The sequence below is a fragment of the Talpa occidentalis genome, unplaced genomic scaffold (assembly GCF_014898055.3).
Source record: "Talpa occidentalis isolate TD23 unplaced genomic scaffold, MPIMG_talOcc4v2.1 talOcc4.12, whole genome shotgun sequence".
Lineage (NCBI taxonomy): Eukaryota > Metazoa > Chordata > Mammalia > Eulipotyphla > Talpidae > Talpa > Talpa occidentalis.
In genome coordinates, this window is record NW_023601212.1 from 42,155,014 (window position 1) to 42,168,264 (window position 13,251).

Here is a 13,251-nt window from a genome sequence, read left to right on the forward strand (position 1 = left end):
CTGCCCATTTTTTGACTGGATTATTTTCTTTGTTTTTGTTGAGTCTCAGCAGCTCTTTGTAGAAGTTTGTGATCAGTCCTTTATCATTAGTGTTGTGTGCAAAAATGTTCTCCCAGTCGGTGGGGTTTCTCTTTGTTTTGGTTATTGTCTCTTTTGCTGTGCAGAAGCTCTTTAATTTGATGTAGTTCCAGCTGTTGATCTTTGCCCTCACTATCACTTCTTTGGGTGATGTGTCTGTAAAGATGTCTTCGAGGTGCATGTCATGTAGTGTTTCGCCTATATTTCCTTCTATATATTTTATGGTTTCAGGTCTTATGTCTAGTTCTTTAATCCATTTTGAGTTGGTTTTTGTGCATGGTGTGAGGTAGTAGTTGAGCTTCATTCTTTTGCATGTAGTGACCCAGTTTTCCCAGCACCATTCATTAAACAGACTTTCTTTGCTCCATTGCATATTCTTTGCTCCTTTGTCAAAGATTAGTTGACCATAAATCAGTGGGTTTATTTCTGGATTTTCTATTTGGTTCCATTGGTCCATTTGTCTGTTCTTGTTCCAATACCATGCAGTTTTGATTATTATGGCTTTGTAGTATATTTTGAAGTCTGGGAGTGTGATGCCTCCATTCCCTTCTTTTTTATTCAGGAGAGCTTTGGCTATTCGGGGCTTTTGGTGATTCCATATGGATTTCATCAATAATTCTTCTATTTCTTTGAAGAATGTCATTGAAATTTTTATTGGAATAGCATTGAACCTGTATATTGTTTTTGGTAGGATGGCCATTTTAATAATGTTTATTCTTCCAATCCATGAGCAGGGGATGTCTTTCCATTTCTTTGTGTCTTCTTCTATTTCTGTTAACAGTGTTTTATAGTTTTCTTTGTATAGGTCCTTTACCTCTTTTGTTAGATTTATTCCCAAGTATTTGATTTTTTTTTGTTTCAATAATAAAAGGGATGGTTTTTTGAATTCTTCTTCTTAAGATTTATTTTTTTTTTATTTTTTTTTTTTTGGCATTCAGCATGAAAAAATATTTTTTTTTTTTTTTTATTTTTTTTTTTTAATAAATTTTATTGTTATATTCCCCATACAATTGCAGCCCCCCCATTCTGACCCCAATCCCTCCCCTCCCACCCCCGCCCCCCTAAAAGTGTCTCTGGTTCATAGTTTTTTGTTGATTTTGATTTTCACTTTCTTATAGTTATTCATTTTCCTGGTCCCTTATTTAAGTTTTCTAGATTCCTGCTATGAGTGAGACCATCCGGTATTTTTCTTTTTCTTTCTGGCTTATTTCGCTGAGCATGATCCCTTCCAGCGCCATCCATGTTGCTGCAAATTGCATGTGTTTATCTTTTTTGAATGCTGAGTAATATTCCATGGTGTATATGTACCACATCTTCTTGATCCAGTCATCTATTTTTGGGCATTTGGGTTGTTTCCAAAGCTTAGCTATTGTAAACAGTGCTGCTATAAACATAGGGTGCAGGTGTTCTTTGGAATTGATGTTTCTGTGTCCTTTGGGTAAATACCTAGGAGTGGAATTGCTGGATCATATGGAAGCTCTATGTTTAGTAGGTCCAGAAATCTCCATACAGCTTTCCACAGTGGTTGGACCAGTTTGCACTCCCACCAACAGTGCAGGAGAGTTCCTTTTTCTCCACACCCTCGCCAACATTTGTTGTTGCTAGTTTTTTTAATATGTGCCATTCTCACTGGTGTAAGATGGTATCTCATGGTAGTTTTGATTTGCATTTCCCTGATGACAAGTGATGTTGAACATTTTTTCATATGCCTGTTGGCCATTTGCTTTTCCTCTTCAGAGAAGTTTCTTTTAAGCTCTTCTGCCCATTTTTTGACTGGATTATTTTCTTTGTTGTTGTTGAGTCTCATCAGCTCTTTGCAGATTTTTGTGATCAGTCCTTTATCATTAGTGTTGGGTGCAAAAATGTTCTCCCAGTTGGTGGGGTTTCTCTTTGTTTTTGTTATTGTCTCTTTTGCTGTGCAAAAGCTCTTAAATTTGATGTAGTCCCAGCTGTTTATCTTTGCCTTCACTATCACTGCTTTGGGTGATGTGTCTGTAAAGATGTCTTTGATGTGCAAATCACGTAGTGTTTCGCCTATATTTCCTTCTATATATTTTATGGTTTCAGGTCTTATGTCTAGTTCTTTAATCCATTTTGAGTTGATTTTTGTGTATGGTGTGAGGTAGTGGTCAAGCTTCATTCTTTTGCATGTAGCGACCCAGTTTTCCCAGCACCATTTATTGAACAAACTTTCTTTGCTCCAATGCATATTCTTTGCTCCTTTGTCAAAGATTAGTTGACCATAAATCTGTGGGTTTATTTCTGGATTTTCTATTCGATTCCATTGGTCTGTATGTCTGTTCTTGTTCCAATACCATGCAGTTTTGATGATTATGGCTTTGTAGTATAGTTTGAAGTCTGGGAGTCTGATGCCTCCATTCCCTTCTTTTTTTTTCAGGAGAGCTTTGGCTATTCGGGGTTTTTGGTGATTCCATATGAATTTCATCAATAATTGTTCTATTTCTTTGAAGAATGACATTGAAATTTTGATTGGAATAGCATTGAATCTGTATATTGCTTTTGGTAGGATGGCCATTTTAATAATGTTTATTCTTCCAATCCATGAGCAGGGGACGTCTCTCCATTTCTTTGTGTCTTCTTCTATTTCTTTTAACAGTGTTTTATAGTTTTCTTTGTATAGGTCCTTTACCTCTTTTGTTAGATTTATTCCCAAATATTTGATTTTTTTTGTTTCAATAACAAAAGGGATGGTCTTTTTGATTTCTTCTTCTTCAGATTTATTGTTTGTGTATAGGAAGGCTACTGATTTTTGCGTGTTGATTTTGTATCCTTCCACTTTACTGAACTGATTGATGAGTTTCATTAGTTTTTCTGTGGAGTTTTTGGGGTTCTCTATGTATGTTATCATATCATCTGCAAATAGTGATAGCTTGACTTCTTACTTTCCTATTTGGATTCCTTGTATGTCTTTCTCTTGTCTTATTGCTCTGGCTAGGACTTCCAGTATCATATTGAAAAGCAGTGGTGAGAGTGGACATCCTTGTCTTGTTCCAGATCTTAATGGAAATGCTTTCAGCTTTTTGCCATTGAGAATGATATTGGCTGTGGGCTTGTCATATATGGCCTTTATGATGTTGAGATATATTCCTTGTATCCCGAGAATTTCAAGGGCCTTTATCATAAATGGTGTTTTACTTTCTCAAATACTTTCTCAGCATCTATGGATATTATCATATTGTTTTTGTATTTCTTTTTGTTGATGTGTTGGATTTCACTGATTGATTTTCAGATGTTGAACCATCCTTGTGTCCCTGGAATAAATCCTACTTGGTCATGGTGAATTATCTTGTGGATACATTGTGGGATGCTGTTGGCAAGGATTTTGTTGAGGATTTTTGTATCAGTGTTCATTAGGGAGATTGGCCTGTAAGTTTCTTTTTTTGTGCTGTCTTTGTTGGGTTTTTATAGTAGTGTAATATTGGCTTCGTAGAACGTATTTGGTAGTACTCCTTCTTTTTCAATTTTTTTGAAAGAATTTGTGTAGGATAGGCTCTAATTCACTGCTGTACATTTGGTGGAATTCATTTGTGAAGCCGTCTGGGTCTGGGCTTTTGTTTTTGGGGAGTGCTTTGATTAATGCTTCCATTTCACAGCTAGTAATTGGTCTGTTTAGTTGTTCCATTTCTTCTTTGTCCAGCTTTGGATGATTATATCATTCTAGGAATTTGTCCACTTCTTCTATGTTGTTGAATTTGTTTGCATATAAGTGTTCATAATGATCTCTGATTATTCTTTTGATTTCTACTGAGTCATTGTGATTTCTCCTCTTTTATTTATAATCCTATTTATATGTGTTTTCTCCCATTTTTTCTTTGTGAGCCTCACTAGAGGTTCGTCTATTTTGTTTATTTTTTCAAAGATCGAAATTTTGGTTTCATTGATCTTTCGGATTGTTTTTTTAATTTCCAATTCAATTATTTCTGCTTTGATTTTTATTATTTACTTTATTCTACTGGCTTTAGGTTTTTTTTTGTTGTTCTTTTTCTAGTTCTTTGAGATGTTTGATTAGGTTTTTTGAGTTCTTTCTTGTTTGTTGATGTGAACATGTATTGCTATATATTTTCCTCTTATTACTACTTTTGCAGCATCGCACACATTCTGGGAAGTGGTGTCCTCCTTGTCATTCAACTCAAAGTATTTTTTAATTTCTTCTTTGATCCCCTCATTAGTCCAGTGGTCTTCAAGTAGTGTGGATTTCAATATCCGTGAAGTGGGAGGGTTCCTTGTTTTCTCTTCATGATTTATTTCTTGCTTGATGCCTTTATGATGGGAGAAGATAGTTGGAATCATTTTGATCTTCATGTATCTGTTGATGTTTGTCTTGTGGCTCAGTATGTGATCGATTCTAGAGAATGATCCATGCGCACTTGAGAAAAATGTGTCCTCAGATACAGTGTCCTATAGATGGCTGTTAAGTCCATGAGTTCTATTTCTTTATTTAGGGCTCTAGTGTCTTTGTTTATTTTTTTGTCTCGTTGATCTGTCCATTGATGAGTGGGGTGTTGAAGTCTCCCACTATATATGTATTATCTTTAATATCCATTTTCAGAGCTGATAATGATTGCCTGATATATTTTGGTGCCCCTTCAATTGGTGAGTATATGTTGATGAGTATTATATCTTCCTGACATATTGCCCCTTGATCATAATGTAGTGTCCGTCTATTTCTATTTTTACCTTTTTTAATTTGAAATCTACTTCATTTGATATAAGCATGTCTTTCCTGCCTTCTTTTTTGGTCCATTTGCTTGTAGGATTGTTTTCCAATCTTTTACTTTCAGTCTGTGTTTATCTTTTGTGGTTATATGTGTTTCCTGGAGACAGCAGAAGTTTGGATTTTGTTTTTTAATCCAGCCTGCTACTCTGTGTCTTTTTATTGATGAGTTTTTTTTTTTGGTGTGGTAAATATTTTTTATAATAAATTTTATTTTTATATTCCCCATACAATTGCAACCCCCCCATTCTGACCCCAATCCCTCCCCTCCCGCCCCCCCACCCCCAAAAAGTGTCTCTGGTTCATAGTTTTTTGTTGATTTTGATTTTCACTTTCTTATAGTTATTCATTTTCCTGGTCCCTTATTTAAGTTTCCTAGATTCCTGCTATGAGTGAGACCATCCGGTATTTTTCTTTTTCTTTTTGGCTTATTTCACTGAGCATGATTTATTGATGAGTTTAATCCATTTACATTTAGAGTTGATATATTGGCATCTGTGTTTGCCATTTTGTTTGTCTTTTTTGTGATTTTATTCCTTGCTTTATTTTGTTCTTCTTGTTCATTCCTCTGTTGGTTTTGGTTTTGTAGAATTTTTTGGAGTGGGGGTTTAGTTGTAATGAATTTCTGGAGTTTCTTTTTGTCTGAGAAGGTCCATATTTTTTCTTCGTAGAGGAAGAAGAGATTTGCAGGGTAAAATATTCTTGGTTGGCGTTTGTTGTCTTGAAGTTTGCTGACTATGTTACTCCATTCTCTTCTTGCCCTTAATTTTTCTTCAGAGATTCTGAAGTGAACCTGATTGGTTTTCCCTGATAAGTTTATCTGCTTCTTCTCCCTTGCCAGTTTCATTATTTTTTCCTTGTCTTGGACTCTTGCAAGATTTACTATTAGGTGTCTTGCTGTAGTTTTCTTTTCATATGGTAATTGGGAGTGTCTCACTTCTTGAATGTCTATATTCATCTCCTTTTTCATGCTTGGGTATTTTTCCTCAACTATCTCCTTGAATAATTTCTCAGTTCCTTTGTCTTTCTCCTCACCTTCTGGAATGTCTATGACTCTTACATTTCCTCTCTTCATGGAGTCTGATAATTGTCTAAGAGTCTCCTTATACTGCTTCATTTGCACTTCTCTCTCCTTTTCTCTTTTGACTCTTTTTATTTTTGTATCTTCGATAGTACTGATCTGTTCTTCCATTTCATTGATTCTGTTTTCATTGCTTTTCCCAGAGTTTTTTTTATCTCCTCTAGTAATCTTTTAATCTCTTGAGTTTCTTTTCTTTCCTTTCTTAAGGTCTCAGTTTCAATCTTCAGTTCAGTAATTATTAGTCTCAAATCATATTTTTCCTTTTCATTTTCTTTCTGCTTTTTAATCATGATGATCATTAGTTCTCTATCTGATAGGCTGAGAAGTTCTTCCATGTCATTGTTGAGCTCTGGTGACTGTATTCTTTTTGTGGTGTCTCCTTTTCCAGGCTTGCTTGGTTATTTATATTTTTTTCTTCTCCCTGTTGTTTGCTTTCTAATTAGTTCTATGCGTTGGGACGTTGTGCCACTGGTGTTGGCGGGCATCTCTTTGGAGTGCTCCTGTAGGGTTGTTGGAAACTGTTTACCAGACTGAGACCAGCATTGGTAGGCTAAAACTCCACCAGAGTGTTGATGCTGTGTTGTTGGGCACTGGCCCTTTGTTCCCTCCCTCTGAATTTACTCAATTCCAACAGGGAATCAGGTAGTTGGGATTTAGTTCTGGTCATGAGGTGGCACCAAAGACCTGTGCTTGCTCTCCTGTGCTTTTTACCAGTGGTTCTCTGAGTAGTGGTGGTGGGGCATAGGGGAGAACCTCAACACAGGGGCTCTTATTCAAGCAGGGTGCTGTGTCTGCCCTGTGTTCACCAGGTGCTGTGCCTGCAGTTCTATGGATCCCGCACCCTGAATTCTACACTCTAGGTCTCAGTTCCAGGGCTATCAGATCTAAAACACTGGCTGTCACCCTGTGCAGTGCCCGCTGCTATGGTGCATCCCATGCCCCAGATCCTGTGCCTGGCTCTCAGTTCCAGGATGGGTTCTTGCTCCATGCCTTATTTCCCTCCGTTTGCTTGGCCCACCCTCTCTCAGAGTCTGATGGTGTTTTGGGAATACCTGGTTTCCAACTACAGGGTGTTGGTGATTTTTTTTTCTGGTCACTAGTTCGTGCCAGATATCTTTCCTAGTGTCCTTCCAGAACTGTTTTTTTACAGTGTGTCCAGGGGAACAGAATGGGAGGTGGCTTGGAGCGCCTCAACGGCATGGGGGTGCTGTGTCTGCCCTGTGCCCACCGTTGTGGGGATCCCACACCCTGAATTTTGTGCCCCGGGTCTCAGTTTCAAAGCCATCAGATCCAGGACGTGGGCTGTGGCCCTGTTCAGTGTCCTCAGAAATGGCGCCTTTTATACCCAGCTCCAGTGTCTGGGCACCTGGTTTCTGATTACTCAGTGAGGGACATTCACCTAAATGAGGGCTCCCGTGCTTCTCCCTGCAAGCCTAGGTCACAGGCATGGGGACCTGGGCAGCTGAGGTCTGCATATGCTTTTCTTTCATTCTTCTTTTTTTAAAGATAAATTAGAGTGCTTTTTTAAATTATTAAACATATTGTTATTTTTTATTTAAATATTTTATTTTATATAATTCTTACATCTTTTTTCATCTTTGCACAATGTATGTATTTTCGTTTTGGTTATATTCCCCATACAATTGCACTCCCCCCTTATTTTGACTCTAGTCCTTCCTTTCCCCACCCCTCCCTCCCCACCCCACCCACAGTGTGTCTTGGTTTATAGTTGCTTGTTGATTTTGATTTTTACTTTGTATTGATTAGTCTTTTTCCTGGTCTCTTATTTAGGTTTTCTAAATTCCTGCTATGAGTGAGACCATTGGTATTTTTCTTTTTCTTTCTGACTTATTTCACTGAGCATGATCCCGTCTAGCTCCATCCATGTTACTGCAAACTGCATGTGTTTATCTTTTTTGATTGCTGAGTAATATTCCATTGTGTATATGTACCACATCTTCTTGATCCAGTCATCTATTTTGGGGCATTTGGGTTGTTTCCATAGCTTAGCTATTGTAAATAGTACAGCTATAAACTAGACATAAGACCTGAAACCATAAAATACATAGAAGAAAATATAGGCAAAACACTACATGACATGCACCTCAAAGACATCTTTACAGACAAATCACCCAACGCAGTGATAGTGAAGGCAAAGATAAATAGCTGGGACTACATCAAATTAAAGAGCTTCTGCACAGCAAAAGAGACAATAACAAAAACAAAGAGAAACCCCACCGACTGGGAGAACATTTTTGCACACAACACTAACAATAAAGGACTGATCGCAAAAATCTGCAAAGAGCTGATGAGACTCAACAAAAACAAAGAAAACAATCCAGTCAAAAAATGGGCAGAAGAGCTAAAATGAAACTTCTCTTTTTTGTTAAAATGCTATTGTTAAAATGCTATTGCCATGGATCTAACATGATGAAGCACAGTGGATGGACAAAATCCATCTGCACAAAAGGCAACATATTAAATGGTTTTGAATCACGTTTCCCTTGCTAGCACTAAAAAAAAGACTTATTTTTATTTTTTTTTATTTTTATATTCCCCATACAATTGCACCCCCCTTATTTTGACCCCAAGCCCTCCTTTCCCCGACCCCCCATAGTGTGTCTCTTGTTCATAGTTTTTGTTGATTTTGATTTTTTCTTTCTTATAGTTATTTTTTTTCCTATTCCTTATTTAGGTTTTCTAGATTCCTCTATGAGTGAGACCATATGGTATTTTTCTTTTCCTTTCTGGCTTATTTCACTGAGCATGATTCCTTCCAGCTCCATCCATGTTGCTGCAAATTGCATGAGTTTATCTTTTTGATTGCTGAGTAATATTTTATTGTGTATATGTACCACATATGTATATGTATCTTCATATGGAGCCACCAAAAACCCTGAATAGCCAAAACCCTCCTGAAAAAAAAAAAGAAGGGAATGGAGGCATCACTCTCCCAGATTTCAAACTATTCAACAAACCATAATAATCAAAACTGCATGGTATTGGAACAATAACAGACACACAGACCAATGGAACTGAATGGAAAACCCAGAAATAAACCCATAGATTTATGGTCAACTAATCTTTGAGAAAGCCACATATGCTTTTCAAGCATGCCGCTTTTCCACACAAGCTTACTGGATGGCTTTGGGCTGTTTGTAGGTCTCCTTGGAGTCTTTGTTTTTCTCTAATGGTACCTGGAGCTGTTTGCTCACCTCCATGATGATTCCTGCATGGTTCTCCACAGTTCCAGTTCACAGGATGCGGTGGCTGAAATAGTTCCTTTCCACTCACAGTCCCGCTTGATGTATAGTTTGTTCTTGTTGGCTGTTTTTGGTTTTTTTTTCCTCCTTTCTGTTGGTTGGAGAGTGCCAACTTTGTGGGTGGGGGAGGGTAGCAGGGTTCTGAGCATTCCTCCCTTCTAGTCCTCTTTTATCGCAACTTTCTTCTTCGGGCAGCTTGCCAGAGTTTCCCTTTTATCTTCCATGTCCCAATTCTCACAGGGACCTGCTGCTTTTCCTCCCTATTAACTTTTTTATTTTTTATGGGAAGTCTTACTTGCAGCGTTTCCTCACCACCATGTTGATCTCCATTTCTAATAACTCTGAATTTTCTTTTCATTCAGTTAGCGATTCTTTTGATTTACATATAATAACTCATTTTCAATCAAACCTGGACATTTGCAAATCATGTTTGAGATTCTGAATCTTATTTCAGGTTAGCTGAATTTCAGGTTAGCTGACTTTCTCTAACACTGTCTTTTCCTTGGTGGGGCAAGGGGAGGTGTTGCCCCCTGTCTGCGGGGGAGGTAGAAGTCTGGTCCCAATTCAGCATCAAAGTCATTTAATTTGGGATGCCTTGTTATGCTGAAGGGCACCTCAGATCCCTATGTAGTCCCCACTGAACTGTGGAAGGGTTAGCTTTAATGCTGTCATTCACTAGGCTCTCTGAAACCACCACAATTTGGGAGAGGGTAAGTCATTATTGCTGAATGGGGCATAGAAATCCAACACCACATTGATTCTGAGTATTGGCTCCTTAGAGATCTTTTCACACTTCTGTAGGCATCTTGTTACCATCTCACAAAAAGGAAAGTAGGCTTCTACCTGATCTTATCTGCATGGATGGAGTGGAGACACTCCTTTTTTACCTTTTTATTACTTTAAGTATTACTTTACTCCTTTATTCACTGTTGTTTGGTTGCAATTAAGTGACTGCTATGCATTGAATATTTGTGTCCCCCTCCTAATTCATATGTTGAACTGTAATACCCAATGTGATAATATTTGGAGGTGGAATCTTTTGGAGGTAACTTCATTGGAACCCTTGTGAATGGACTGCCACCATCATCAAGAGACACTGGAGAACTTTCTCTCTCTGACCCTGTGAGAACAAAGCAGGAGGACATTATCTATGACCAGAAAGGGTCCTCTCCAGAACCCAGACATATTGGCAACCAGTAGCAAACATCTTTAACAAATACACATTGGTTATGTCATCCAATCTACAATATTTTATGACAATATATGCTATGGAGTTGTTTCTATTTAAAAAATTTCAAATAACTCTGGATAAAGAAAATGTGGTATATGGATACAATGAAATACTAAATACAATTCAGGTATAAAAAAAGATGGACTCATGCCATTTGTGAGAACATGGATGGAACTAGAAGTGATTATGCTAAATGAAATGTCAGAAAGTGAGAGACAAATACTGGATTATTTCATTCACATGTGTAATATAGAGAAGCAAGCAAAGTAAAAGACAAAACCAAACAAAATCAAGCAATAGAACTCTGACTGTCAACTAGAACTCAACTTGAGTTGAAACTACTAGTGAGGTGAGGAGGAGTTGGGGATCACAAAGAAAGAGGGTTTCCAATGGATGTTGGTGGAGGATTATCAGCATTTTGGTGATGAACATGGTGTGATTACAAAGACCTGTAGCAATGTAAGTCTGTAACCCTAAAATACATATAGTGCTACACACCAGTATTACCTCAATAAATATAATTTTTAATTTCTCAGATAACTTCTTTGGTTTTATTTTAGTTATATTTTCACATGATACACATTTAATTAAAATATTATTTTTCTCAGCTAACATCATTTTTCTGACATTCATGTATATACCATAGTATTTTGCTTATTCCACTTAACATTTGTGTCAATAAATTTGTGGTATTTTGTTACAGATGCACTAGAAAACTGACAACAAATAAACTATTCATTTAAATTAAAACATAAATATGTAACATCACAAAAATGAAAATTTAGATGCATTAACTTGGTAGACGAGTGGTAAGAAACAAATATTGCAAACTAGTTAGCTGGCTTGTGCTATGCCAAGGAAGATAATTTGGAAATACTATCCCCTGTGATAACTTTAAAGCATATCATATGTCAATTAACATCTATTTGCAGAAGTGATTGAAAAGAGCAAGATGTTACTGAAGTTGGCTGTTCTTTGTGCTCATCTCAAGGACTTACAAGAAAGTCTTTAAAAAGTGATGAGTCAGAAACATGACATTATTTCAAAAGACGACAGCCTCCTTTCTCCCCCAAAGAGTATAAATAAGGCTTTACCTTCTGCTCAAGACTATTGTTTCACATCATAGTGACAACGACAAATATAGTGTAGTGCAAGGAGTTGCACTGAAAATTAAATTGAAACAAATTAAATTAAACCATTTAAAGAATCTGTGTAGAAAAGAACATTGAGTGTGATTCCAAGCAACAGAAGGACAAGAATCTGAAACTTAACACAAGTGGAACATAAACCCGGGTCTCTGGTTTTCAAGGCACTTCCTATTAACCACTATAAGTTCCTAAGATTTCAGTGTGAATACCATAATGTCAGGGATTTTCTTTGTTCTCTGCATACTCAGCACTTATATAAGTTATTGAAATGTAAAAGATTCTTAATGAAAAGCTATTGGAAGAATGAGGTAAAAAAAATTAGTGAATTGAGTACAATATGAAATAAGTAATAACCAAGATTAGGATTGTGCCAGTTTCAGTACTTGGACACAGACATCCCCATGTTGTGGTCAAGGAGTAAAAGCTGGCTTCCTACTGATGAGGGCCCCCAAGGCCCCCTTCATGTTACTGTTGCGGAAAGTGTAGATAAAGGGGTTCAGCATGGGAGTGACCACGGTGTACATCACTGCAGCAGCTGTGTCCTTCTGGACCGTGTGAGAGGATGTGGGGTTGAAATAAACCCCAATGAGTGTCCCATAGAACAAGGACACCACAGAGAGATGAGAGCCACAGGTAGAGAAAGACTTCTGCTTGCCTTTTGTTGACGGGATCCTCATCACAGCAGCAAAGATAAGCATGTAGGAGACCAGGATGCCCACAAAAGGGATAATGACAGGCAGTGAGCCCATACTGAACAGCACTGTATTGTTTATAAAGGTGTCAGAGCAGGCCAGCTTCAGCAGAGGGCTGAGGTCACAGAAGAAATGGTGAATCTGGTTGTGATTGCAGAATGAAAGCCGGGTCAGTAATAATGTCTGGGTTAAGGCATTTCCAAAGGATGTGGTCCAGGATGCTGCCACTAGGAGGATACACAGCTGTGGTGTCATGGACATGGCATAGTGCAGAGGATGACAGATGGCAGCATAGCGGTCATAGGCCATTGCACCTAGTAGGAAGCAGTCTATGGCACCAAGCCACATGAAAAAGAAAGTCTGTGTCAGGCACCCAGCATAAGGGATTCCTTTGTGTCCTGTTACATGGTTGACCAGCATCTTGGGGATGGTGGTGGTAGTGAAGCAAATGTCCACAAAGGCCAGGTTGGCCAGGAAGAAGTACATGGGGTTATGAAGGCGAGCGTCTGTGGTGATGGCCAGGATGATGAGCAGGTTCCCCAGTCCCGTGACTAGGTACATGCTCAAGAAGAGTACAAACAGTAGCTGTTGTTGCTTGGGGTCCTCTGAGATACCCAGTAGGATGAATTCAGACACCAGGGTGAGGTTTCTCCCCTCTTTGGCCATCCTGGGTCAAAGAGAAAGGATGTAGAGCAGCTGTCCCTGTTTCTAACAAGACAAGCCTCTGCCATAAACCTGGATCTCATCCCACTGGTTAGTTCACACTTACCATTTCCTCTGACTCTGTTTGGAAATGAGATTCCTCTATCCATTTTCTATATTATTTCCACCACTGAACACAACATTCATTATACTCAGTCCATCTGCAGGATAACCTTGCAGTTTGATGGACATCTCTCAAGCACACTGACTATCAACTCCACCCCCTTTATTTCTGTGCCCCAGGGCTTCACCTCCCCACAGGAGCAGGCTCAGCCTGCACACAGAGTACTTGGACAAGCACGGGAGTTGATACCCCTAGCA

The 13,251-nt window shown here is 38.3% G+C and overlaps 1 protein-coding gene across 1 annotated transcript; it reads right to left on the bottom strand.

The window, feature by feature from the left end:
* Positions 1-11,946: 11,946 nt before the first annotated feature.
* Positions 11,947-12,894, bottom strand: LOC119242171 (olfactory receptor 1361-like). The gene has a single exon (XM_037507937.1). The coding sequence runs from the start codon at positions 12,892-12,894 to the stop codon at positions 11,947-11,949; it is 948 nt and encodes a 315-aa protein (XP_037363834.1).
* Positions 12,895-13,251: the final 357 nt, after the last annotated feature.

Bases quoted from the DNA above. Each gene is read 5' to 3' on its own strand.
- LOC119242171 (XM_037507937.1), bottom strand. From the start codon at position 12,894: ATGGCCAAAGAGGGGAGAAACCTCACCCTGGTGTCTGAATTCATCCTA.